The following is an 18,716-nucleotide window of genomic DNA, read 5'->3' as shown; positions in this document are numbered from 1 at the left end:
GAGAGAAAAGCTTGCTGTACCTACCATTAAAGGGTATAGAGCCATGTTAGCTTCGGGTTTTTCGACATAGGGTCTTGAAGTGTCTTTTGAGTCAAGACCTTCAGATCTGATTAGATCATTTAATACGCCAAAGAGAGACCAGAAGAGACCAGTGGTGTGGAATCTTGACGTAGTGCTGAGATGGTTACGGTCTCAGTCCTTTGAACCGATGGCGAACATCTCCTTGAAGGATCTCACGAAAAAGACTCTTGGTAGCTCTGGCTACGCCAAGAGAGAGCGGGTGAGCTACATGCGATTGACAAAAGAGTAGGCTTTGCTAAGGGGAAGGCAGTATGTATGTCTACTCTTGGTTTCTTAGCCAAGAACGAAGACCCGTCTAGACCTTGGCCAAGAGAGTTCGAAATTAAGGACCTTTCCCAACTGGTCGTCCCTACTGAACCCGAGAGGTATCCTCTGCCCTGTGAGAGCTCTCGCTCTACGCTCAGAGAACGGCTAGCTCAGAGGTCCCAGTGACCACCTCTGGTGCTCGGTTAGAGATCCTTCTAGGCCTCTCTCTAAGAATGCCCTTTCCTTCTTTTTGAGAAGCCTGATAAAAGAAGCTCATGAGCAGTGTGCTGACTCGGAGATGAGTATTCTTAAGGTAAAAGCTAAAGACGAGATTAGAGCGTGTTTCTGACTTCTGTAGCCTTTAGCAGAAACTTATCAGAAAAGACTTGCTAAGTCCACCTTTGGAGATGCAAGTCAGTGTTTGCATCGCATTATTTAGTGGATCGTGGCAACCGTTTTCGGCGAGTGCAGCACGCTGGGGCCCTTTATTGCCACTCCGACACGTGTTGGGGAGGTGAAAAGGAAACCATTTCCTTAACTAACATTTTCACCTTGGTGTTGGGTTGTTGTTTTTAAGGTTGCCTGGAGATACATGATGTGTTAGTATCTTCCGTTTTTAATCTTGCATTGGTTTTATGGTAATGTTAGGTGATCCTCAAGCTTTGTTGTTCGTTGTACTGCGCTCTGATCATGGGCATCAGACTTGTCCGTGACGCAGCCATGTTCTCACGGGCAGGTACTGTTTTTTATTGTGTCCCACACACGATCCCTTATATCCTCCTCGCACAATATAGCGCCAGCAGGACTACAGAGCAGTAACCACTGAGTCAGCTACCTTTAAAGGCGGGAACCTATGTCTAACTTGCTGCAAGTGATACCCAAGACTTTATTAACGCTGCCAGTGCCCCACCTCTCCTCAAGGTGCCAATCAGTTATATAGTCATTGCAAGTTGTATAAGTGAAAATGACATTTTTATGATAAAATAATGCTTTCACTGAGTACACCGGTAGTTACATAATCATAACCCTCCCTCCTCCCTCACCTGGGCAGTTACAAAACTTATGACGTGTTCTTGGGACGGTTCCTCGATACACCTCGATAGAGGGCGGCAGAGGGATCAATTCAGAACGATACTTAGCAAATTTAATACTGCCGTGGACGTCAAAGACGACAGCTATATGTAACTACCGGGTAAGTATAAGTGAAACGTTATTTTATCATAAAAATGTCATTTTCATAATAAAGTTTTAAGTATACTTACCCAGTAGCTACATGATCAAAGCCCTCCCTCCTCCCCTCTCATGAATGTAGGGCATAAACGACTGAAGTTTTGTGTTAAAGTAGGTCCCCACTCCTCCACCAGTGGGTAGAGGGGGTATCTCCTAGCCCTCATATTGTTTTTGCTGGCGCAAATTTTGAATTCTAGCTGCCGTAAAACTTTTACTTTATTATGAAAATGTCATTTTTATATATACTTACCAAGTAATTACATGATTGGAGCCATTCCTGCCCCCCCACACATGGACATAGAGCATAAACGAACTGAGCTCTTCTGCTATGTTGTACCTATACTTTCCCGGAAGTGGGTGGGGCCACTTAACCGGCACCAAAACAAAAGGGCCTTACCGCGAATTTCAAATCTAAAGCTGCCGTTAAAGTAGAAACTAATAGCTATGCAATTACTTGGTAAGTATATATAAAACCCTATTTTATTATAAAAATGTCATTTTCCTTTCCAGTGATACATATCATTGCTATTATAGGCCATTATTTTATATAAAAATAGGGAAAAATAGACATACTTTATGTATTTTATATTTAGAACTAGCTCAAATCTCTTTGAAGACCCATACTTATGTGAGTGATAAACCATACCCCCAAAAACCCTCCAGACATTAGTCTAATGATATCCAATGGTATTTTTTTATTTTTTTAATGATTTTATCATCAGAATCTTAAGAAATAAAACTTGTGTCACATCATTTGACATCAGTGGAATCTCAAAAGGTCAGTTCAGTCATTTGTTGAGTGGATCAACAGAAATGTATTTATTTTATTTCATTACCGTGAGGTATTGAATAACAAGTGATTTTCTGAACATATACAGTAATGTCATAAATGCATTGTTATTGTCAGTGTGAAAACAACGTCTGCATTTAAGCTGATTCTCTCTCTCTCTCTCTCTCTCTCTCTCTCTCTCTCTCTCTCTCTCTCTCTTTTTCTGGAAATCATTCTGCTAATCAGCACAATGTATTCGACTCCTCTCTCTCTCTCTCTCTCTCTCTCTCTCTCTCTCTCTCTCTCTCTCTCTCTCTCTCTCTCTCTCTCTCTCTGAAATCACTGCTAATTTAGCACAAGGCATTCAACTCCTCACCATGAGTTCTCCCAAGAGTCTCTCTCTCTCTCTCTCTCTCTCTCTCTCTCTCTCTCTCTCTCTCTCTCTCTCTCTCTCTCTCTCTCTCTCTCTCTCTCTCTCTTCTGAAAATCACTGTGCTAATTTAGCACAAGGTATTCAACTCCTCACACGCTGAGTTCTCCCAAGAGTCTGTTTCTGCCGTTACAAAGTGTGTACCTGTATATATAAAATATACACTGTACTGAATGTAGTTGTGCACTTATAGGTGATTGCCTTTCAAACTTGATAGGTGATCGCCGTTCAAACTGGATGTAGTGCAAGTGATGCAAATGCTTGCTGTGTACAAGAGAAATTACTGTATTGAATTATTTATACTGTTTCTCTTTCTCTCTCTTAATGTCAAAGGTTATCTTTAGATTTACTGATCATTATGAAAAGTTCTGTAAGACAACTTCCATGAAAGATTCCTTATGTGCTGGTCAGAAATTTTTAATGGCTGTTTCCATTGAAAGTTTATTGGGTTTGTCTTTCTGACACTGAGAGATCTAGAAAATGTTTTAAGATTAGGAGTAATGAGCTCGTCCACATGTGTTTAGTAATGCAATGCAAAACTAGGCAGTGCTAATCTTTTGCAGCACCCCTATGGCCTGCTGCTTCATTGGGTTAAACTGCTCCTTTTAAATCTTTCCTAATTCTTAATTGTTTACTGATGATTCATGCCAGTTAGATAGTGAGACTTTTAGTTAGTAAATGAAAGTATTTTGGAAACAACAATAAGGCTTCATACATAGAAGAGAAATTTGGGGAAACTTTATTTCTTCATGTTGTTTGGTGTCCAGTTTTAGTTGTATTTTCATAAGTAAGAGTTGAAAGTGACTGGCACTTATAAAAACTGGGTGAAAAGCTTATTACATGGTTTATAACAATGTAACCCTCCTATTTAGTGTTATGGAAGGTATAGAATGTTGCAAGTCACCATTTGTTCAAGTTTGATTGTCTTACTAATATCTGTATTCACTCCCTGACAGGTGTGAGCTGTGACGCATGTTTGAAGGCAAATTTCCGAGGCCGGCGCTACAAATGTTTGATATGCTACGATTATGACCTGTGCTCAGCCTGTTATGAAGGTGGAGCCACTACTACACGTCATACCACAGACCACCCCATGCAGTGCATCCTCACTAGACATGATTTTGGTAAGCTGTGTTTGCTGTGCTTATCAGTTTCTTACATAGTATTTTCTAATTTTAACAAGCTTATTTTTCCTTTACTTTACAGATTAAAAACATTCTTTTTGTGTTGTGCAGGTATTTGTAAGTGGACATTCTGTTGCTGATTGATTCGTAATTGAACGTCTCATGTTGTATATAAAAAAAAAGGTGTTCATTGGGAAGCTAATTTGAAAGAATGTGAAAAACTTGGGAATGATCTAGATACAGAAGACCCAACATCCAGAGTGACATAATTAGTTTGAGTAATTTTCAATGAGTTTCAGTTTTTTAAATGAATCTTACCTCTCAATTATGATAGCTGTATTTCCTGCATCTGGCGGAGGACAATAGTGTGTGAAAAGTAAACAAAAAACAATAGGGTTGTTTAGTTTGAACTGTCTATTCACCCATCCATTTTGGATGGTTTGATCATCTATAGTTTTCCATTAAGTTTTTTTCTCTGTCGTCGGCCTGCGATGATGCATTGGAGAGTGTATATGAGATTTTATTGATGATTAGGTCTTTTGCAAATTTGGTTTGATTTTCTTGTTATTATACAATATATATAGGATGTCATCCTAATAGGAGAAAGAAAAGTTGTTTCATGTCTGTAAGGTAAGAGGGTGTAGTACCGCCTTTACTCATCAGTATACGATGGTCGCCGCGAATGTGTTGTGTAGGAACAAGGATTGTTCTTTTAATGATTGTTATTTGGTCAGGTGAAATGAAACATGTTTATTTAAAGTATAAGCAGAAGTGACAAGCAGGTAGGAATAGGAAAAGACAAAAAAAAAAAAAAGATTCTTCTAACTCTAGGACAGGAAGGGACTTTAGGAAGCTAATTTGAAAGAATGTGAAACATTTGGGATCGATCTAGATACAGAAGGCCCGAAGTCCAGAGTGACATAATTAGTTTTAGAGTAATTTTCACTGAGTTTCAGATTTTGAAGTGAATCTCACCTCTCTATTATGATAGCTGTATTTCCCGCGTCAGGGGGAGGACGATAATGTGTGAAAAGTAAACAAACACAATAGGATCGTTTAGTTTGAACTGTCTGTTCACCCATCCCTTTTGGGTGGTTGGAGCATCTATAGTTTGCCTTTCAGTTTTTTCTCTGTCAGCCTGCGGTGATGCATTTGAAAGTACATACGAGATTTCGATGATGATCAGATCTTTTTCGAATTTGGTTTGATTTTCTTGTTTGTTATTATACAGTATAGGATGTCATCCAAAGAGGAGAAGGAAAAATAATTTTGTGTATGTAAGGTGAGAGGGTGCAATACCTGCCTTTACTTGCCAGTAAACTACAGTCACAACAAATGTGTTACATGTAGGAACAAGTATTGTTCTTTTAAAGATCGTTGTGACCAGTGAATTGTTTGGTCAGGTGAAATGGTGAATGTTTATTTAAAGTATAAGCAGAAGTGAGAAGCAGATAAGAATAGGAAAATAAAAAAAAAATTCTAACTCTAGGACAGGAAGGGAGGTTAGGAGTAAGAGTTTCTCATCTTTTCACAACTTTTCCGATAGCAGCTCTTCCTGTTCTCCCTCTTCTCCTTCAAAATTTCCTTCTCCTCTCAAAGCTACCCATATTGTTCAGGATGTGAGGTTTGGCAAATTAGAAGCCAAGTAGCTAGTCTCAGGGCTACATTTGGAAAGTTCATAGAGGTAACCTCCTCGACACTTGCTGCTGTACCTCCCCGATTTAGTCGTCCTGTTTTGGGTTTCCCTCTTGCGGCAGAGGAAGAGCACCTTCCTGTTAGCAATACCCTAGCCACGCCTTGTGATGCTCCTTCTCCTGTTGGAGGTACAGAGAAGCGGGGTATGCCCAGGATAGGAATTGATTTGTGCTCTTTGTCGTCTTCCTCTGGCCAACCTGTCATGTGTCACGCACAGGTTGGCGCTCGGTCACCCAAAGATAAGCATGGCAAGGTCAAGCAGAGTTTGTGTAGGCGGGGGTAAGGATAAGTGTATTCACTCGATTTCTGATTCTGTATCCCCTAGGGCTTGTGGGAGGCCGCTTACCTTTAGCGATCCCTATCCGGGCTCCTCCTGTAGTCTCCCCTTCCAAGATGATTCGGTATTATCTCTGAGGCGTTCACCTGACATCATACGCATGCTTGACAGCAGGTGCTCGCCAGGCAGCAAGCACTCGCTTTGCATTGGAAGCTCTCTTGCCAGTAAGTGCTCATCTGCCATTGGACATGTGCTTGACAGCAAATGCTCACATGGCACCAAACGCTACTCTACTGTTAGACTTTGCCTGGCACCAGACACCTGTGTTCTTCTTCTCGGTCTCCCAGGGGGTCTGGCTATGTCAATTTGTCTTCACGTTTTTCGTCTGATGTGAGGGATGCTCACAAAATTGACTTGATGCCAAAGAAGAGCAGGTAGTATCATCAGCTTTTCAGAGAACGATTAAGGTCTGTGCTAGCAAATTTCCTGATTTCTTTGAGAAACCAGTAGCCCAGGATTCAAGTTTCCCCTAGAACTGCTAGGCTAGAACCTAAGGCAGATCCCCTTCCCTCTCTTAGACTGATTAAGTCAACACTGAACAGATTTGACACAGTGGCCAGGTTGCCACGTCAGAAAGTTTCCTCTAAAAGTTCTTCTTCTTTTCTTCCCCTCTTTATGAGAAAAAGGAGAGTGATGTCTTATGGTACTAGGCAGTTGCCAGATTTAATTCCATCTTCCATTAGAGACTCCAATTTCTTCTTGCTGCTGCACCCAAATAAAAAAGAGCAGTTTCCTCAGGTAAGATTGTATTAATTCCTGTGAAGTTAGAGTTTTTTGCTTGCTTGGCTTTCCTTATTACGGAGATTATGTCTTGATCGGATATGGCTATAGCAGCCATAGATGAAAAAGCAAGAGCGAATCTTTACTAGATTCCTTAGCACTAGGTACAGTAGTGCAGGAGGTTGAGAAGGTGGAAACCAGATCTTTGTTGCGCCGCTGTCAGCCATTTAGGCATACACAACCACTGCAACAGCCAGTTCTTCAGTCAACACAAAGTTGCAGGGCTCCCCCCAGGCAAGCAGGTTTTGGGCCTTCAGGAAGGACAATAAGTGTCCTAGAAAAATTCAGTTCCTGTTAAAAATGATGCATCAAGCCCACAGTCCCCAATAGGAGGGAGGTTGAGCCTATTTTATTGGTTTGGCAGGATTTGAAGGCAGATCCTTAGGTAGTGGAGGTACTGAAGGAGGGGCATTCCCTTTCTTTCCCAGCCTCCTCTAACCGGTTCGTCTGTGGAGCTTCCCTCTTATCTTCACAACGAGGAGAAATTCCTGATCTGTGGAAGGAAGTAGACTCTCTCTGGCTAAAAGCAGCTGTGGAAATTGTCTTGGACTCGTCGCTGGGGTTCTGCAATCACCTGTTTCTAGTACCAAGAGCTTCAAGAGGATGGAGACCAGTACTGGATGTCTCCAAGTTGAACCATTTTTTTTTTTGTCTTACATCTTTGACACCTTTCACCATGGAGTCTGCTAGCTCAGTTTTAGCGGTAATTCAGCGAGGTGATTGGATGGCATTAGTGGACATGATGGATGCATACTTCATGTACCAATTCATCCAAATTCAAGGAAATATCTGTGGTTTGTTTTTCAGGGCAAGGTTTACCAATTTTGGGTGATGTGCTTCGGTCTGAGCTTAAAGTTGATAAGTATGTTGGAGCCCACTGAGATGGTGGAACCATTAACTTCGGCTTTTGCGGGGAGTGTCTCTCCAGTTGAAGAGCCCAAACCTCATTTTATATTCCGACGCATTGTTGGAAGGTTAGGGAGCTGTCACAGTAGACAGGCGTGTAGCAGGGGTTTGGTCCACAAAGGATTGAGAACTCCATATCAATCACTTAGAGATGTTGGCAGTGTGGAAGACCCTTCTAGCATAGGGAAGATCCTTTTGGTACCCAAGTTTGTGCTAGGGAAAATGAACATTGTGGTAGACCAACTGAGCAGAAAGGACCAGATTCTGTCTAATGAATGGATCTTGCATCCACAAGTCTGCAAGGACCTGTGGAAGTGCCTCTAATGGACCTGTTTGCCACCAGGTTCAACAATTGCCTGCCAGTGTACTGCTCTCCAATTTAGGATCCTCAGACTTGGGCAGTCGATGCAATGCTATTAGTCTTGTCTTATCTGGACCTTTATGCTTTTACCCCCTTTGCTATGATACAAAGAGTACTAGCAAAAATCTGTATGGCTGTGAATTCATGCATGACTTTAGTGACCCCTTGGTGGCCATGCAGAGAATGGTTCCTAGACCTCCTGCCTCTGTTAGTAGGTAGCCCAAGGCTTCTTCCACCAAGGAAAGATCTCAGCCAGGATGTTTCAGGTTTCACCAAACCTCGCCATGCTTAAGCTGACTGCTTGGAGACCCTCAACCGTCCCTTATGAGCAAGGGGTTTTACAAAGGAATGCAGGAGGTCTGTCCTTAGTTCCAGAAGGGAATCGAATAATGCACTGTATCAAAGACAGTGGTCAGTATGTAGGGCTTGGTGCTCTGCTAGAAGGCATTCCTGCACCCATAACTCTGTGAATAATATAATTGAAATCTTACTTTACTTATGCTACAACAGACATTTTTCAGTTCCTGCCATTAGTATCTTCTTTACTGAGAAGCTTAACAAAACGTAAACATTACGTTCACTACCGAACCACATTTCTCAGTAATGAAATACATACCTGCAAGTCTCAGATGTTTGATATGAGTCGAGATACTATATATATACAGTACATATATGTTTATATAAGTAACTTACCTAGTACAGTAATTACTTAGCTAAGAGTTTCTAATCGAATGACAGTTAGAATTTTAAATTCCGCGGTAGCGATTCATATGTTTTGTGTAGGTGACCATGCCCGTCCACTTTTGGGGTATGAAAGAGGAACAACATCGCCAACACGACAAATTGTTTCTGCCGCTTGTAGCGTCAACACCTGGTGTTGTTATGGCAGTTTAGAGTTTTTTGGATTTGTAATTTTCTTCCTTGGTGAAGTATTTTTGTAACCTTTTCGGCATTTTTTCACTTAGTGACTTTTGGATTTGACTTTCACGGTTTTGACTTTTCAACTACAATAAACCCCCTGTATTCGCAGGGGATGCGTACCCCCCCCCGCAAATAGCTAAAATCCGTGAATACTTAAAACCCCTCTAAAAACACTTAGAACTGACTATTTTGATAGTTCAAACACAACAAAAACCCTCTAAAAATGCTTATACCTGAGTATTTTAATAGTTTTATCACAAACAGTGCATCTAGTCATGAAAGTGATATGAAAATACAGTAATTAGTGAATATTTCTCAGTGAGAAATACTGCGAATGGGCGAATTTTCTGCGAATAATGTGTATATACGTTCCACAGAGAAATCCACAAATAGGTGAGTCCGCGAATCATGAGACCTCGAATACTCGGGGTTTACTGTAGGTAGGATATGTCCGACACTAGTACAGTAGTTCTAGTATTACAGTAAAGGCTGCAATACCCAGATGACAAAATTGACTTACGATTCTCACACCTTGTGTTCCGGTGGTAGAGGACAAATTTGCTCTATTAATTTGACATGTTGTGACGAGTGCAGGGATTGGGGAGAACAGAAATGGAAAACTAATTCTCATTTGGCTAAGCTAGGAAGAGATAGGAAGAGGAAAGCAGCCACTAAAGCCAGTGGGAAAGTAGCTAGTCAGGCTTTGACTGCTAGATCAGATAAAGCTGACATGTCTGTTAATTCTCCAACTGTTAACCCTTCCCCACCTGCATCAATTGATTCTCCTAAACCACCTACTACTCCTCCTGGCTCCATCACTAACGAACCAGATCACTCTGCCAGCCTTGAGAATAAGTTTGAGCAATGTTTAAATCTGGTAGTGAGTACAGTGGCCCAGTTAGGGGCATCAATGCATGTCCTGGTGGACAAGTTTGAAAACTGTGCTAAAGGTGAAGTGTCAGTGGAGGAGGCGGCTACTCATCCCGCTGATTCTCCTAGGCATCGGTCCCTGCCATGCTCCCCGCTGCCTGGGAGGAGGCATACCAGTAGCCCAAGGGAGGTCAGTGGGGTCTACCCATGGGCAGTCGTCCCCAGTCCAGCCTGTTGCATCCGAGGTTGCGACTAGAGACAGCTGCTGGAAAGGCGGCTCAGAAGTGCATCGGCTTTCGAAGTTCTTAGGAGTCCTCCCCTCGTAAGAGCCATCTTTGTCGCTTCCCCAGTGAATCTTGCCCGCTTGAGTGACATTTCTTGGGTAAAGATCAGTCCCTGCATCTCTCTTACAAGAGAATGAGGGAGCCTTCCTTCAGTCCTTAACCTTCATGTAGCAAGTGGGGCAGTCCAGAGTGTTTCTCCTCGCCTCAGCGCAGCAGCAATGTTCTAACTCACTGCACCTTTTGGGCGAACAGCTCCAGATTTTGCGTAACCGCCCTGTTCCCTCCTGAACGTCCCTTATCGGCGGAATGCTTTGATGAGCGCCATGAAGCAGACAAGCGCCCCATAGCAGCTAGGCGCCTTGGTGCGGCCAAGCGCCCTGATGCGGCCAAGCGCCCTGATGCAGCCAAGCACCCTGATGCGGCCAAGCACCGAAAAGCAGCCCAAGATCCTTGTCGCAATCAGGCTCCCTGAGGTGGTCGGACGCTCTTTTTCGTCAGAGCGCCCTGAAGATTCCAATCTTCCCCTAGCGCTTGAGGCCCCTCAAGACTCTGAGCGCCCTGCAGCTTATGATAAGCCCTCTGCGTTGGACCCAACTCTTGAGCCTTTGCAACGTAAACTGGATGATATCCTTCATCTTTTACAAAAACCTGCAGCACAGACAGCTCTTGAATTAGACTCGATTATGTCTCCGATCTCTTCTGAAGATGAAGAAGGGGAGCAGGACTTGTCTTCTACTCCATATGCGACACTCCTCAAGTTCCTTCTGCAGCAGTTCCTGGAATTTTTCACTCTGGCCTCTCCTTCCTCTCCAGCTTCGTCTTTCTTGATGAGCAATCAGCCTGTGGATTCGACGAGACTTCCTAACCCTGTCATATCTGTATAGTTATCACATCACTGAGGGTACATGAGCCCCGATGTGTCTGGGAGCGCTCGACAGTGCGAAAAAATTATTATTTCGAAAATTCAGCAAAAATAGAAATTTTATGCCAACAACGTTCATTTTGCTGTCCTTTTTTTCTAAATGTTTATATTTTATGGTGGAATAGTCAGAATAAGAGTCCCAGCCCTCTAAATACAAAAAAATGTGAGTTATTTAACGAAAAAAAATAAAATTCTTTACTTATTTTTATATTTTCGTTCGCAACCCAAAAACTATGAAAGTCAGACGAATTAATTATTTTTTATGAGAAAGCCAATAAAATTCCCTAAATATTGACATATAAAACAATGGAAAACGAATAAGTCCAGTTGGTGAAAAAATTGATAGAAAAAATGGTGAGAAACAGAGCGCTCTGCCCGGCCTATGGTGAGAATTATCGCTAGAAAATATTTTTTTGAAGAGCCCTATCTCGGTTATTTTTCATAGAAATTACTTTGTAAATATACGAAAAAGTAGAGGAAAAGTTGAAGAATAAAGGGAAAGTCAAGAAAAATGGCTTTGGTAACGGCAACAGTTTCATTTGACGTTATAAATTGATCTAAACGAAAAAAAAGTTACCGCTGTCAACATTATTGTTCGTAGCTCAAAACTATAACAGTTAGGCGAATTAATTATTTTTATGAGAAAGCCAATAAAATTCCCTAAATATTGACATATAAAACAATGGAAAACGAATAAGTCAGTTAGTGAAAAATTGATAGAAAAGTGGGTGAGAAACAGAGCGCTCTGCCCGGCCTATGGTGAGAATTATCAGAAAATTTTTTTGAAGAGCCCTATCTCGGTTATTTTTCATAGAAATTACTTTGTAAATATACGAAAAAGTAGAGGAAAAGTTGAAGAATAAAGGGAAAGTCAAGAAAAATGGCTTTGGTAACGGCAACAGTTTCATTTTGACGTTATAAATTGATCGAAACAAAAAAAAAAAGTTACCGTTGTCAACATTATTGTTCGTAGCTCAAAAACTATAACAGTTAGGTGAATGAATTATTTTTTATGAGAAAGCCAAGAAAATTCTCTAAATATCGACATATAAAACAATGACAAACGAATAAGTCCAGTTGGTGAAAAATTTATAGAAAAGTGGGTAAGAAACAAAGCGCTGCCAGGCATACGGTGAGAATTATCGCTAGACATTTTTTTGAAGAGCCCTACCTCGGATTTTTCATAGAAATTACTTTGTAAATATACAAAAATGTAGAGGAAAGGTTGAGGAATAAAGTGAGAGTCAAGAAAGATGGCTTTGGTAACAGCAACAGTTTCATTTTGACGTTATAAGCTGTTAAACGAAAAAAATGTTACCATTGTCAACATTATCGTTCATAGCTCAAAAGCTATAACAGTTAGGTGAATGAATTATTTTTATGAGAAAGCCAACAAAATTCTCTAAATATCGATATATATGATAATGAAAAATGAGATTCAGAGCCCTGCCTAAAATCCAGACGTCTCTTATGTGATGCACTAACGAATTTCCGCTAGTTTTACCGTAAAAACTTTGCGAAAGCATGTTAGAAACTGTTCTCGATTGACGTCGCTGTATGTAAACAGCCTCACGTGTTTACCCAACCTCGTACGCATGGTCTCTGACAGAAGTGTGGCCTGCCAGGCCTGCGTGGGTGCGATCAGCTGATGTCATTGTGAGAATTTTACTACGCCATGGATTTGCGCATGCACAGTAGAGGAACTAAAAAATTTATAGAAAATAGAGGATACCAAACAGTGTTTTTCCAATAATGTAATCCTACATTTTGTAAAAAAAAATGTAAGATACGAGAGAGAAACGTGGGTAGGATCAGCTGATTTCATTGTGAGAAATTTACTATGCCAAGGAATTGCGCATGCGCAGTATAGGGACTGCTTGCCTGGCGTATCGATGCCTGAGTTACATGGTCCAAGGTATGCTTTAGCCTATGGAAACCACCAACTGTCCGAAAATTAAAAAAATTTACCCCTACCACACGTACGAAAAATGTCGGTAAATTTTACGTAAAATTACGTCAGTCAGAAAAGAAGGGGGGTAGGGGGTTGTTGCGTAATATGACGGCAGTTGGACAGGAATGGGCTAAGATGGTTCTCTCTTCTTCATTGAAGAAATCTCTTTGCCAAGTAGAGAACTGGCTTCCTGAGAAGAGGGATCAAGGGAAAGCCTGTTTTAGTGTTCCTCTCATCTTGCATGTATGCGGTACTTGTTGTACGCAATGGGAGAAGCTCCTTCCCTGGGAGTGGCTGCCTCTTCCCAGGGGGACTTTTCTGTGCTCATTGACTTGGGGCGTAGGTTGGCTCTCACTTTGGCAAAGACGTTTGTTTCAACACAGGAGATGGATCATCTGTTGAAGAGTTTGTTCAAGTCCTTCAAGGTCTTGAGTTTTCTTAACTGGTGTTTGGGAGCAGTTGCCAAGAAAATTCAAGATCGGGCTTTTGTGTGTGATGAAGTCTCAGACCTGTTTAATTTTCTCTCCTGCGCAGATAAAGCCCTTAGAGATGGCTCACAGGAATTAGCTGCCCTTTATGCCATGGGCGTGCTTAAGAAGTGTGAACTTTGGGTCTCGTTCACATCGAAGGGCGTTATGGCCCCACAGAAATTGGCTCTCCTTTTTTCCCCCTCTGGATAAACAACATTTGTTTCCACAGCTCAACGTAAGTGAGATTGCAGCGAGTCTACATCAGAAATCAACACAATATTTGTTGATATGGTAGTGTTATGACTCTTTCCTTGTGTTTTACATCTTAAAGTAAAATGATTTTGAATTTGCAGTGGAGTAAAACAGTCAGTTACAGTGAAAGTTATAGTCCTGTCAATTAGCTAGTGATGTTAATAAGCTGCTTTGTGTAAAATAAGGTGCTTTGTGTAAGACAACTGAGCAAGAAATGCGTAGATTTCATTTTCTGTTTCTGTAAACTGCAATACTATTTTCTGCTGTGTAGTACTTAACAGTTTTTATGACTTTAGATAGTTTAGACCAAATGAAAACCTCTGCTTCATTTAAAGTTTTAAACGCTTTAAGTAGCAGTGAATGCATCTTTTCATCGTTGAAGTTTGTTCTTTAGGGAAAAATGTTGTGCAAACTCAACAGTATACAGTATTCTGTTTTGAGAGTCTTAGCAGTTATATTTGTACAGGTATATAGTGTTCGGGTACAAAACCATAAGTGATTTTGTCTTCAAGTCTTGTTATTTTTCACATTTATAGGATGGCAGACATACATTGTGACATAAGTGGAATGACTGCACACATAAAATGATAACTGAAACTGGCTTTGCTTATATTAAAAGCCACTATTTTATAGGTTTATAGATCTTGTTCATGTAATAAATGGAATGTATATGAAGAGATTACACAGCTGGAGAGGTGAAAGGAAAATGCTTCTTCATGTATGAAGCGTACTGTTGTTATCAGTTGTTTCCTGTAATGAGTAAAATTGTTCATTTTTTTTTATCCATGTAAACCTGTGGCATCAGTTATCCTTGTAGTGAAGAAATGGGTTTTTCACTATTGTAACAAAAAATGGCAGGATTTGTGGAATCATTAAATGGATAAAAAACAAATTAAAGAAGAGTGAACTGACAGAAGGGTTGTGATAGTCACTTTTACAAAAATAAAGATGTGGTGAATGAGGTTATCCAGTATGAAAATTGGTCACACCCATTTGGTTGATACCAATAGTCACTTATGGCTACTCATGATGCCATTCCCACTTATAGAGGATGCAGTACAACAAATAAAAAAAATGTAGTTTGTGTTAGGCTTAAATTTCGTTCGTATGATAATTTTATTATCTTCAACATTCTTAGTCTGTTTATTTATGGTGAGTTAATGAAATTGTGACTGATTGGATAAGTAATAATGAATTTTACTGTATAAGGTGAACCCTTAGGGGGCTAGCCCTGTAAGAGTTCTGGTGGTCTGGTTAAACTGTTATTATTACTAAATAAAAAAAACCTCTGCCAACTACATTGAGAGGTGGTAATGCTTTTGTCTGTATATGTGTGAAAAAGAAGGTCTTAATGAGTATTTAGATTTTGATGAATCTTAAGGACAATTTCACTGACTTGACCTTCCTAGGAGAATAACTTTTTATGCATATCAGTGTCTTTTATACATTTTATTGTCCTAGATTATAAAAAAATATAAAAGATAACCTGGGGTTACAAACTATAAAATTTCCATTGATGATCTCTCAAAATTAGCATTGCTCCATTATGGAGCACAATTTTAAGCAGTTGAAACTATTTGTGCTTGGAGTTTAAATTTTTTGGTGTTAATTGGTTTAACCCTTAAACACTGACTGGACGTATCGTACGTCGACTAAAATTGTCTGTCGGGTGCCGAGTGGACGTACCATACGTCGACTGCAAAAAATTTCAACCTTTGGCCAAATTTGACTCCACCGAAATGGTCGAAAAACGCAATTGTAAGCTAAAACTTACATTCTAGTAATATTCAATCATTTACCTTCATTTTGCAACAAATTGGAAGTCTCTAGCACAATATTTCAATTTATGGTGAATTTTTAAAAAAAACTTTTTCCTTACGTCCGCGCGGTAACTCGGCCGAAAATTTCAGAAATTCTTTTGTCATTTTGTCGTAATTTTTGCACCGTTTTCTATTAGCTGTTACATAAAGTTTTATATATGAAAATGTGTGCAATTTCATGTAAAATATAACAAAAAACAACCCATGGTTGTAGCTTTTATCAGTTTGGAAGTATTTTCATATAAATCACAGTAAATGCCAAAATTTCAACCTTCGGTCAACTCTGACTCGACCGAAATGGTCGAAAAATGCAATTGTAAGCTAAAACTCTTACATTCTAGTAATATTCAATCATATACCTTCATTTTGCAACAAACAAGAAGTCTCTAGCACAATATTTTGATTTATGGTGAATTTTTGAAAAAACTTTTTCCTTACGTCCGCGCGCTGGAACTCGGCCGAAAATCTCAGAAATTCTTTCGTCACTTTGTCATAATGTTTGCACCGTTTTATATTAGTCGTTACATAAAGTTTTATATATGAAAATGTGCACAATTTCATGTAGAATACAACAAAAAATTACTCATGGTTGTAGCTTTTATCAGTTTTGAAATATTTTCATATAAATCACGATGTGCCAAAATTTCAACCTTCGGTCAACTCTGACTCGACCGAAATGGTAGAAAAACGCAATTGTAAGCTAAAACTTACATTCTAGTAATATTCAATCATTTACCTTCATTTTGCAACAAATTGGAAGTCTCTAGCACGATATTTCGATTTATGGTGAATTTTTGAAAAAACCTTTTCCTTATGTCCGCGTGGTAACTCGGCCGAAAATCTCAGAAATTCTTTCGTCACTTTGTCGTAATGTTTGCACTGTTTTTCTAATAGCTGTTACATAAAGTTTTATATATGAAAATGTGCACAATTTCATGTAGAATACAACAAAAAATAACTCATGGTTGTAGCTTTTATCAGTTTTGAAATATTTTCATATAAATCACGATAAATAGAAAAAATTCGACCTTCAGTCAACTTTAACTCGACCAAAATGGTCGAAAACTGCAGTTGTAAGCTAAAACACTTACAGTCTAGTAATATTCAATCAATTACCTTCGTTTTGCAACAAACAGGAAGTCTCTAGCACAATATTTCAATTTATGGTGAATTTTTGAAAAAAAATTTTTTTATATGTCCACAAGGCATTTAATTCATGCATCATTTTGTGATAATATTTTTTCTGTGTTGCTTTGATCGTTTTACAATTTGTTATATACCAAAATCATTGCAATTTAGTTTACAATACAAAGAAAAAAAATAACTCATTAGCTTTAACCGTTTTGCTCACAGCACGATTTGTATACAATTATGAAATCTTTTTTTTGTGCTGTCATATATTTTAATATTTATATATGATAATGATATTTTTTTTCATTTCTGATGGGTGCATACTAAATTTCAGGCAATGACAAAAAAAGGAGCCAAAAATGAACTCTTAATCTTAAAGACTAAGTGTGCTGTGATTTAAAAAAAAAACTTTTTTCCGCTTGGCTAACTCCTGAATGCTGCCGGCATACGGCAGACACTTGTAAATAGAGGCTCAGCGTTTAAGGTTTAATTAATTTGCACAAGTTGATTTATTCATGGTTGAATGCCCATAATGAAGGTATACTCTCTATTAAGTGCTCTTGTTTATTTTCAGATGTTTATTATGGAGGGGAAGCATTGTCAGTGGACCAGCCACAGAGTTTAACTTGTCCGTTTTGTGGCAAAATGGGGTATACAGAAACATCGCTTCAGGACCATGTCACTGTGGACCATCCAGACACTGCATATGAAGTGGTATGTCAGGAGATAGAAGATGAATTGTTTTTGTAATAAGGTTGTTAGTGTTTGTGAGGGAATGTTTGTTTCGCAAATTATTTTTTTGTTATCTATATTATTTGCAGTGTTTTGTTTGATCATTCTTCTCAAGTATGTCCGACTGATTCATTTTTTCTCTTGGCAGGTGTGTCCAATATGTGCATCTGTGCCTGGAGGAGACCCTAATCATGTTACAGATGATTTTGCAGCTCATCTGACTTTAGATCATCGATCCGGAGCTCCCAGAGATCTCGTATCCTTTTCAATAATAATTTTTGTAAAAAACCACTCCTTTTGTTGGTGTATGTGTGAAATGATTTTTGCTGTTAGATTAGACAAAGGTGCCTGTATTACCAGATAGTTGGGTTGACCATTTGCTCAACTCAGTCCAGCTTGGTCGTGTAGGGGATGCTGCTGTAAGTGTTCCGTTGAGGCATGCAGTAGATGGCACAAGGGGTTCTTCATAGTGACCCTTCAGTTCCAAGTTGCATTGCTCTTTACCTGTTTTCATTTATTCCCTCTGGTCTTCCTACTTAGCTGTCCAACTTCTGCAGCTCTTGTTTTTGGGCTTCTTTTTTCACTTTTAAGAAGAGATTCTTAAGCTAGCACTTTTAGACCTGCAATGCGCCTTAGTGGTTGTGTTAAGTTGCCTTAAGTATTTATTATCTTGGCTTAAGATCCACATGAATATAATGACAGTTATAGCAGACATTTCACTCTGAGGGGCTGCAGACACTGGACGCTTAAGGTCCACAGCAAGATTGCAGTACCACAAAATTTTTATAGGGGGGAACTCTTAAATGAAGAGTATGTTGTAAAACATGTACTTCCCCATGTAAACCAATAACAAATTTCAAGTATTGGACAAAAGTCCACAAACTTTTATAAACTGTAGCTACAGTTTTTTTCAAACTTTGTTTTGAAGACAATGAAAGCTATGTACACAAACTAAAGTACTAATCCCTTTAGGAACCCCTGTGACAGCTGAAATACTGTAGTCCGGCTGACCCAATTTCTATTCAGTGAATTCGCAGAATTGTTTTTATAAAGTGCCACAAGAAAGCTGTCACATTTCTTACCTGTTGCAAATCTTGCTCAGAGGCTCTAATTTAAAATGAATTGTATAACTTTGAAAAAAGTTGAACTGATAAATTGAAACAGATTAAAGGGATGGACAAAAGTATAAGTAGAATGCAATGTAGCTGTGGCCAAATAGGTCTGAAAGTCTTTGGCACTTTATGCAGTGTGTCATACAAGGCACAGTGAAAACAATACCCTCTGAGGGATAATGTACTTGGAAAAGAGAAAACAATGTAATCCTTCAGTTATCTGGATTAATAGAGCCAAAGCCAGTCAGATCATGGAAAAATTTAGATAAGGGCAAGTAAAAAAAATCTAGGG

The 18,716-nt window shown here is 39.5% G+C and overlaps 1 protein-coding gene across 3 annotated transcripts in view; it reads left to right on the top strand.

Moving 5' to 3' along the window:
* The window catches only part of Kcmf1 (Potassium channel modulatory factor 1), a 96,207-nt gene that overhangs the window by 22,723 nt on the left and 54,768 nt on the right, over positions 1 to 18,716 (top strand). For all 3 annotated transcript variants that reach the window (XM_067104800.1, XM_067104799.1, XM_067104801.1), the window contains exons 2-4: positions 3,713 to 3,880; positions 17,155 to 17,294; positions 17,461 to 17,569. In XM_067104800.1, coding sequence (XP_066960901.1) covers positions 3,713 to 3,880; positions 17,155 to 17,294; positions 17,461 to 17,569 — 417 coding nt within the window. The remainder of the gene's footprint in view (positions 1 to 3,712; positions 3,881 to 17,154; positions 17,295 to 17,460; positions 17,570 to 18,716) is intronic.

This window comes from Macrobrachium rosenbergii, chromosome 6 (assembly GCF_040412425.1).
Source record: "Macrobrachium rosenbergii isolate ZJJX-2024 chromosome 6, ASM4041242v1, whole genome shotgun sequence".
NCBI classification, from domain to species: Eukaryota; Metazoa; Arthropoda; class Malacostraca; order Decapoda; family Palaemonidae; genus Macrobrachium; species Macrobrachium rosenbergii.
Note: the sequence above shows the minus strand (reverse complement) of the source record. Positions and strands in the feature narration are given on the sequence as shown.